Here is a 10,313-nt window from a genome sequence, read left to right as displayed (position 1 = left end):
TCGTTAGCCATTTTATAAATTTTTTTTTTATCTTAAACAAAATAATTACGAAACTTTAAAATATTGTTGGCTTTCGTGAGCAATATCAGAAAATTTTAGATTTTCTAATAATAAATTTATATGTTTTTATTCAGTTTACATCCAAATGGACTATGAGATAGATCAGAAAAATAATAATTTTGCTTCTTTATAAAAATTTTACAGCATCCTTACCTAAATGAACTACATTGAAGGTAATTTAAAGNGCTCCAATTTGAATTCTGTTTGCTGTATATTATTCAGAAAGGTGTGAATTTTTTTAATATCACAAAAAACAAAAACTCAAAATATTAAGGATTTTTCGTATTTTGAACGTCCATTGTCCCCTTAAACGTTTCTCAGTAATTTTCATATATGTACAGTAAGAAAATGCATAAATGAATAAATAAAATAGAGAAGTTGTTTTGAATAACTTTTGATCCAATAATCAGATTTTCTCGAAATATGTGCCAATCGAAAATATTAATGGTTCAAAAGCGCATCCTCCAAAATGCTAATTAATGCTTCATGTTTATTTCCCGTTCTGCGTATTTCACCATATCTCGAGAACTTTCAAGCAGATAAAAAACTTCTTGCACACATTTATAATTTCATGTAAAAAATAAACTTTTAAAATGTTTATTATTATTTTTATGAACTATTACTGAATTTATTAGTTTAATTTTCATTGGCAATATTTTGCGACTATGGAAGGATGGTTTGTTGCTGTAAAATTTCAAAAAGCCATATTTTTAAACTTTCATTTTTCTTGTCTATTTCATATCGCTGGTTCAAAGTTAAAACGACACTTCTACACTCACTTCTCATTCAAATAACATGAGAAGTGAGTGCAGAAGTGTCGTTTTAACTTTGAACCAGCGATATGGGCACTAAAATGATGCTATTTCTGATTATTCTCATAAATTTTTTTATTGTGAACTTCATTTATTACAGGTTCTAAGCGGATCATTTTTTACCTTTTGATCTTAGTCAGCTTTATTTGCCTACCTGGAATTATATCCACCGTTGGAAATGAGCACAGCTTTTTAAAGGGTAAATTAGTTAATTGGATTAAACTAACCAGTTGAAAAGTGATCGAAATTGTGATTGATGGTAAATTCTTTTAAGTGATAATAGGGCGATAAATTCTCTTTTTGCTGGAAGAAAATATTGACGCTTACATGATCATTTGTCACAGAACTCCAGTAAGGATTTAAGCTCTTTACTTAGTCGAAAAGCTGTCTAAATTTTGATTGCAAGATTCTATTCTCGATTACATGAAAGAAAGTGAGCAAAAAGGAAGCAATAACTAAATTATAAGTTTTATATTAATCATCTATGGATATAAAAGCCATACCAGCTTTCCTAATCCGCATCGAATATCACTAAATCACGAAATTTTCACATTTTATACAAAAAACTTACTAAATAGTAATGATTATAAGTAAAGTCATTTTTAGGATCCCTTGTTAAATAATTGAATAACAAGTTGTAAAAACGATGAAATAATTGATCTTTTGTTAATATGTATTATTAATCAGTAACATACATCGTACGACACTTCATCATAATGATAAAAAAAATGCAATTGAAAAGGTATACTATCATCATTATTGACTCAACAGCTCTGGGTGACCCTTGGCCTTTGATGGAACATTTCTTCATGCCGTTCTTCTTGTTTTCCGGTCCTGCCAGTTCAATATCTTAATTGTTTTAAAATATGTAACAACCATGTTACTCCGAGCCGCGATGGATCAGGGTATAGAGCAGGGATAGGCAAACTTTTTTGGTCAAGGGCCAAAATTCGAGAAAGAAAAAGTTTAGTGGGCCAAGTAAATACTTCTAAAATAAAAATAAAAAATACGATATACAAGTTTTAATTTAGATATTTAATGAGATGAATGAAATTGCGATTTTATTTCCTTATATTGAGGTTCGAAGTGAGATGTGCTTATTTTAAGGAACGAGGCTAAATGCTTGTCTATTAGTCCACTTCTAAAACGATTTTTTGTAAGGTTCCTAGTTGAAAACACTCGATCACTTATATAAAATGAAGCAAGCATAGCACTGATTTTCGGGACATGAGATCAAATTTTGGAAACTAACTTTGGGTAATGATTTGTAAAACTCAAACTTTGGCTTTTTAGAAACAACTGCTTCCGCTGATTGTTGGATTGCAACTCAATTAATTCAAGCTGCAAATCCGACCTCACTGTTTCACAATAATGCTGAAAGGCATGGTAAAAATATCTAATTCTGTTTGAATAGCACTGAAATCTTGAAATCAGCGTTCAAATTCAAAACAGAGTTTTTTCAAGCCATCTTCATAATTTCTAAGCTTCTCCTTATTTACTGAGGGTATTGAATTTAACCTCGAGAAATAAGACAAGTCGTTGTTAGCTAGCTGCCCAGAAAACAGATTAAGCTTCAGTTTAAAAGATTTAAGATGAGCCCAGATATCATTGATGAATTCATTTTTCCCTTGTGCCTTAACATTCAAGTTGTTCATCATTGAACGCATGGCACTCTAAATCAACTTTGCGTTTTTTAGTAGCTTTTAGGGGGGTTAAATAGCTTACAAATAAGTCAAAAAAGCACTAGCCATTTTATAAATTTAATAATTTTACGATTATTTACAATTGACACGTGTGTGTAATTTTTCCATATCCAATAAATGTTAGAACTCGCTCCGGCAGAAAAATCCACTCCTTGGAGATAAAATGCGCAGTCTGCCACATGTGAAGTGCAATTCACCTATCCTATAGTAAATTCCATATGTCTGCTCCTCGAGAAAGACAGACCCTCGTTGGAGCCAATCTACGTCTATTCTATAAAGAAGTCCTGCTTATAACATTTTACCAATTGAAGTTGTCTGTGCTAACTATTTCCATCAATTTATGCCTTGTAGAGGAAAAATAGAGAAAGTAAAAAGGTCATCAAAACTTTGTTAAAAAAGAGAGAACAAAAATTTTTTTTAAAACAAAGTAGACAAGAAAATGGATGTAAAATGTATATTATTTATATTCTTCACGGATCGGCGTATTAAAATTCTATCCGCGGTCCGGATAAAACCTATCGGCGGGCCACAGTTGGCCCGCGGGCCGTAGTTTCCCCATCCCTGGTATAGAGCGTTTGCCTTCCAATGAGGTGAACCGTGTTTCAATCTCCGCCGATGATTGGTCGATACGAATTCCGCATCCGGTTTGCTCCGATAACAGTGCTGACGTGAAATATCCTCAGTGGTAGACGGATCATGGGTTAGAGTCCCCTTGACGTCAGGCTAACCGTGGGTGGTTCTCATGGTCTTCCTCTCCGTGTAACGCAAATGTGGGTTAGTTCAATCAAAAAAATTTCTCCCAATACCTGATCTAGGAGTTCCCTTGTCTTCTGGATTGGGTTCAAAATTACAAGGCTACGGAGTTGAACATCAGTAGTCGTAAACCCAGAAATTGGGTCAGCTGTTCAACGACGGTAATAAAAAAATTATGCTACTCAAACAAAACGCATTACCAAAATTTCATTACTCTACAAAAAAAATTTTTGGTGTTAGGATTTTTATCCATTCGTGTATATTAAATAGTGATAATTAAGTTCTCGGCGTGTTTTTTCTTAAAAATAAGAAACTTCAACATATCTACCAAGCGAATGAATTCACTCTTTAAATTCATGTATCAGAATGTGTCAATTTACCTCACTCTATTATTTAATATGTTAGGATATTGAAATATTGTACGTTATCCATTCGAATTAAAGGGCTTTCTTTATCACTTTTAGAATCCTTGTTAAAAGTGAATTCCAAAAAGAGTGAAAATTCGGCGTAGAGAATTCCTATTTAAAAGATCAAAAACGTCATTAAAATATGCCATCCATCAAATAGGGTGCCATCCCCTCTGCAGAGAATCAAAATTGTGATGGCATGTCCACGGATCATCCTCAGAGATGTTTCTCAGACCGTCGCCAATAGCCCATCCTGCAGCTCTAGTGCGACGTAAATGAACTACAACAACATCCTAGTTTTATTATTTTACAGCTACCAAGTATAACGTTGGATTTTATGTTGCAGGGAATTATTCAGAGCACTGGCTCTGGAACTTCGAGGATTTTCAGTTATCTTTCATCGAAGCTGGTTGTTCTTTGCCGTTCAGCAACTGTGAATATCGACCATTCCATAGACGAATATTGTCGTACATTATTGTAAATGCTCTCACGTGCTTCATATGTGCCCTTATTTACTATCCAGGATATGTAGCAGGTTCGAACACTTTTCTATTCTCATTCTATCGATATATACATACTATGACACCTTGAAAGTTTTTCCTAATTCACTAAAATTAGATTTCTACTGTATGACGTTTATTATTTTCGATTATTCATTTCGTCGCATAAAAGCGTTTCTCGAAAAATAACCATTATTGATTCCGCGAGTGATGCATGCAATTAATTATCATAGCTGTCCTGAAAATATTTCGTGTTTGAAACATTTAAGTACTAAATGCAAATATGAAAAATAATTTTATTTATATTCGTGAAAATCTGCTTAAAATGATAACTTTTTTGACGTGGAATCACCTAAATTTAATTTTCTACAATAATTTAACCTCTATTGGGCTTATTATGACATTCCTAGCATTTTATTCCTTTAGAACGCGATAATCAATTTTAGATACGTTATACATCAGAATCCTGCTTGGTCTTTCCAACTAAAATTCTAAGTATTTGCAACAAACATTATTATATGGAAATTTTTGTAACATCTAACAACAATTCTCAGTCGCATGTTGCGCATCCATCTAAACAATACCTCCAAGAAGAGAGAAGGCCTCAGCACGGGATACCATAAACAGATTTTGATTTTAATTGTTTCCTAAATTACGATTTTTAAAAACTGAAAGAGTTTTTTTTCTTCATTACAATGTCATTCTATAATATTAATTGATTACTCTGTATTTTAAGATTGACTAATTTAAAATGGTGTCTAAATTTATTTCAGTCGACATGTTCCAAGCGCTCGAAATCAAGTGCGCATTTCCCAGACGTGAATGAGTAAAATAAAAGTGATTTGAAACATAAAACGAAAAGTTACCAACGAAAAAATGAAAAAATGAAGGGGAGAAACCAAACACCTTTCTCATCTTTATTTTTCTAATTTTTCGTTGGCAATATTTCGTTTCATGTTTTGAATCACCTATTTCTTCCTACTCTCTCCTAGCAAGTCTTGAAAATCCGCGCCTGTGTTTGAGCGCTTGAAACATATCGACACTTATTTTTTATTCACATATTTTTGAAACGAATGGAATTTTTAACCAGGTAATATTCAATCTATTTCTAATTCAATCTGATAAAAAAGAAGCAGTGTTTCGGCCTCGTCATTTGAATTCCTTTTTCATTTCGGTCCCACCCCAATTCGATTCACCCATTTATATATAGGCATTTCATTCCATTCCATTTCCTACTTTTTTACTATTGCTATTACGTAATTATGGCTCTAAAGTTTTACAATTATAGCGAATGAGTTTTTTTCAGTTTAAACAAAATATCATGAACTCAAGCATTTCGGCATATTTTAAAGTGACGGAAAAATAGGAATTTTAAATGGTATTTTAATCTCTAAAAGTTATTAAATCCAGGAAGGTGATAATTGAGCTTTGTGATAGTGTAGCTATGTGGAATAGACTTTGACGACAACCGTTTTTTAACGTATGAAGTCTAAAATTAAGCATTTAATAAATAAGGAAAAAAACTTGAATAAAACTTTTTTTTTTTTTTTGAAAAAAAAGTGCGATATTGCTCAGAATTACAGAATGCTAGAAATTTCCAATTATCTTTTTAAATAATCCTTAAGTTTGAAATACGAAAATACATGAAAAGTGATTTTTTTTTTTTTTGATGAAAAAAAGATATAAGGATCATTAGAAGAAACGTCCAGCTTTGTGAAAGAAAAAAAAAAGTAAAAAGCACGTGAAATCAAAATGGATTGAATGGATATAATTAAAATAGTTTTTAGTGTTCTAAATTTAGGCAATTGTTTTAATTTACTTTTTTTTTTCAGGACAGATATTGCCATTACCTCAAATCAATATTCAGACTTTCGTTAGAATCGGACGCCTCGAATTCGGAGTCTAGAAATATAAGAATTTTATTTTATTATTGTACCAAATTTATGAATTATTTAAGTGATAAAATAAATGTGATTAGTAAAGGTGAAATTATTATTTGACTACACAAGCTTATACAACTTTTTATTTCCGTCAGAGAATTTACATTCTTTCAGTAAATACGTTGTTCATAATTTCGAGCGAGGCATAACAGTGACCTTGGGTGAGCTTTGCGTCATACCTTGGTACCCTTGTGGCTGTTAACAACAGAATTGTCCGTAAAGAATCTCTCCTTAAACAATAAGACTTTTAATATATGAATAGGATCAATTTCAGTTTCAAAACAGAATAATAAAATAAAGAAGATTTTTTAAAAAAATGAAGCTTATCGGGTGTGAATTCCTTAGACGAGTTCACGGTACCATTGTAAATATTTTGATGAATTAATAAACTATTAGCAACTGACGCATCTTTTATCATATAATTTAAAAAGTGAATGTTTAATTGCTTTGTTACAGCTTTCACTCATTCCTTTACTATGTGAGACACTACTATGGGTTAATTTAATAATTAACTTTTTATTCATTAATTCAAAACCTCAGCTCGAAATTGTGTACCAAGATGAGTTAACGTGTACGACATTTGACCATAATGTGAAATGTAGTTAATTAAATGTTTACAAGTGTTTAAAAGTTAAATTTGCTAATTGATATAATACCTAGCGACGAGAAAAATGATCAATGAAGGTAAAAACATGGCCAACATTCTTAATTGGTCTCACAATGTTGATTGAGACAAATTGTCCAGGTCTTACGGTATGAAGCACGTCCACTTTGTTTTAAAACTAGCAGGTTTACTCGAAAAGTGCTTATGCTTCATGCAAAAATAGCAACACTACATGTATTATTACAACATCATTTCCAAAAATATCTATTCGAAACTAACTTATCAGTCTTTTGCACACCAGCAATAATCATGACAAATATTTAAAACTTTGGCAACAATTAGGAACAATTCGATGCTTTCAGTTGCATACATTAACAAAATACCATATAAAAATAAATTTTAGTTATATTTTGATTTAACAAAGAAGGATTGTTTAAAAGAGACACAATTTCTTCAATATTTCTATCCTTAGCTTGTTCAAGTTTAGAAGCTTCCATAAAAGTTTCTAACCGAGAGTCAACTTTATTTCAGGTTATTCTATTACCTAATCAGTAAAAGGTAAAACTATTTCAGAATCTCAAAAATAATATGCAGGTTGATTTAAATTAGGGCCAGGAGATCAACTAAACCAATCGGCCAAAAGATTCTCATAACCGGATAAAAGTACAAAATGAAATGAGGATTCGCTTAAAGCAAGAAATCAACGAGTAATAACATACACATTTGAAGTTATTTTTTGAGCCTTAATGGTTTGCTGTCTCTTAAAATAGTTTATAGTACAAATAAGATTTAAACGCTTTATAAATTGCAAACAATTCTGATTTTTTTGTTGAGGAATTTCGAAAAAGATTTACTGAAACTAGACAGTTTAACCCATCATGTTAATGCATCAGCACATCTGAAATTTCTAACTCTACTAGCATCTCTATGTTAGGGAAACATTTTAATTGAAATGAGACTTGCTGTTGTGTGTGCCTAGGTTTCGAACTTCAGGTGCGTTTGATACTGGAGTCGACATTCTGGAAAATTTACAAAAGAAAAGATTTTTAAGCATAGAGTGAACATAAAAATTAATTATTTCGTTTGTTTTGTGTTGAAAAATCAAATTTTTTTTTTACTCTGCATGTATTAGAACGTTGTGAGCGATAATTAATGTGAAATGAGGGAAGTACTATAATGAGAAAAGTATGACTAACTTCATCTTAAAGGTTCAAAGGGGTGATTTCAAATATGCTAATTAATAAGCACTGACGATATTTTAAGTTACGAAATCAGACACAAAAACGTACTTTCTCTAAATAAACATACCTTTCTTTCAACGGATTTGGATTCATGACCCCCAAAATATAAGGAAAAGCCTCAATCTTGGAAATATGGTCCCAATAGCTTGGTCAGGAAAGTTAACCAAAATTTGGACTCCTTAGTGTTAATGTTGCATTTTGCGTATTTCACCATATCTCGAGAAATTTTTAAGCGAATTGAAAATTTTTTACTCACAATTATTAAATTTGTTTAGCCACAGATAATTCCACGCGAAAAATAAATTTTAGTGAGTATTTATTGTTTTTTATTATTTATTTTAAACTGGTCGAAAAATTTTTGAATTGTAAGGTATGCAGTCCTTTACATGTTTTCGAAGAATGTAATTTTAAATGACAAAATACAAAATTTGAGTGAAATCGGTCGAATAGCTTCTGCGAAATCATAATTTGCAAAAATCGTATTCTTGCAAAAACCATTCGATCTGCTTGAAAGAGTAGTTGTTGTGTGGCGTTAAAGTGAGGAGTTTCGTTTCCATCGCTCTAAAGCATGCTTTCAAAAGGCTTAATGACGAAAAAAGACGAGATGTTTGAACACATCTTGCTACTGTCCTATACGGTAAAGTAAACGCGCCACAGGCTTCCACTAATCCTCGATAGCATTCTGTTGCATTTTTGCCACGGGCAACCTCGATTTTAAGCCACGGCCACTGAGCACCATTTGAAAGCATGCTTTAGAGCGATGGAAACGAAACTCCTCACTTTAACGCCACACAACAACTACCCTTCTAAGCAGGTGGACTGTTTTTTGCACTCTACACATCGACAACAGTGCCACCTCACCGCTCCCATATCTTATTTGCGCAGGCCCGCCCTTCTGTGAGTTTCAAGGTTAAGTTGCCACTATTTAATTTACAACCCTCGTAGAATATTAGAATAATTTATTGTTCACAGATAATTTGTTCAGTTTACAGATTACTCAGTTCAGAAACACCCCTAGTCTGTCACCTACCCAAAAATATTATAGATACATTAGTAAAAGTTAAATATTTTAATAAAATAAAACAATAAATTTTTTTTAAAAATGCATATCGTTGATTATAAACTCGGTGATTCTCACTTACTTAATAAGATAAAATAGTTTTCATATAAACACGTCATAAACTTCTTGGAAGAAGCTTCCAAATTTAATCGCTGTGAACAAAAGCAACTTTTTCTACAGCATCACATTTCCATACCGGTGAATGAGCGCGTATATTTTGTCCTAGTTACATGCTTGATCCAAGTTGATTGCGTCAACCGGACTTGAAAATTTTCTGTCATTCGCTCCGTAGCTGGTATTAGTTTAAAATTAGTCCTGCTTAATTTTTTAGTGAAGGGTGACTGAGATATTATAACGGAGAATGTTGTAGGTTTGTACTCCAAAGTTGATGAAGAAACTTATTACTTCCAAGCCTTACAAAATTTCTGATATCTTTGAACTCTCACGCAATAATGGTCCCCATTTGGGTGATTCCGTGATCTTTTTCGGGAAACCAGATTCAGAAAATGTATTGCTTTATTGAAATTACATAGATTAGTAGGGTTGTTTGCGCAATTTAGGCTTATGAACCTTTGTCAAGTAGAAGGACATATAGAACAATTTAGAGAAAGACATCACAAATAATACATCCAGGGTTACGACAGGATTCGAACCCAGCACCTACATGCTTCACACTGCGTTTGACGGGCTATACCGCTCAGCCAGATTGGCCCCTCAGCAAATTTAAGTAGTAGTAGTTGTTGCTTATTTACGTCACACTAGCGCTGCACAATGGGCTATTTTATTTTATTTTATAACCGTCGTTGAATAGCCGACCCAATTTTTCGGGTTTACGACTACTAATAACAAGCTTAAGCCCGTCCCGCCCCCGTAAGGGGGCATCCGGGGGCACTCCGAAAGTTCGAAGTGAGCGCAACAGTTCAATTACATGAGCAAACATATTCAAAATTTTCAAATTAGAGTTTTAACAAATAGGTGGAATATTAAATATGAAATCCAGAAAACGGTGCTACTTAGAAATAAACTAAGGAAACAAACACTACAAAGAAAATAAACAGTAACAATCAGAAGAGATATTGATGTCGCATCTTCAGTAGGGGTGCAAAGTTAATAAAAGGAAACAATTTCACATGGAAAATATAGGATGTTTGTAACTCAGAATATAATTATGGCTGGCACAACAGTACTAAAGTTATCAAATTCCAGTAATTATTATTATTATTTTTTTTAAAC

The 10,313-nt window shown here is 32.5% G+C and overlaps 1 protein-coding gene across 1 annotated transcript; it reads left to right on the top strand.

Annotated features, from left to right (window-relative positions):
• The first annotated feature begins 95 nt into the window (after positions 1-95).
• On the top strand, positions 96-6,221 carry LOC107451616 (uncharacterized). Its single transcript, XM_043049872.2, has 4 exons — positions 96-233; positions 973-1,071; positions 4,082-4,270; positions 6,068-6,221. The coding sequence occupies exons 1-4, from the start codon at positions 218-220 to the stop codon at positions 6,139-6,141; spliced, it is 378 nt and encodes a 125-aa protein (XP_042905806.1). The 5' UTR covers positions 96-217; the 3' UTR covers positions 6,142-6,221.
• Positions 6,222-10,313: the final 4,092 nt, after the last annotated feature.

Source organism: Parasteatoda tepidariorum, chromosome 7 (assembly GCF_043381705.1).
Source record: "Parasteatoda tepidariorum isolate YZ-2023 chromosome 7, CAS_Ptep_4.0, whole genome shotgun sequence".
Taxonomy (NCBI): domain Eukaryota; kingdom Metazoa; phylum Arthropoda; class Arachnida; order Araneae; family Theridiidae; genus Parasteatoda; species Parasteatoda tepidariorum.
The sequence above is the reverse complement of the archived record's forward strand: the minus strand, read 5'-3'. Positions and strand labels throughout refer to the sequence as shown.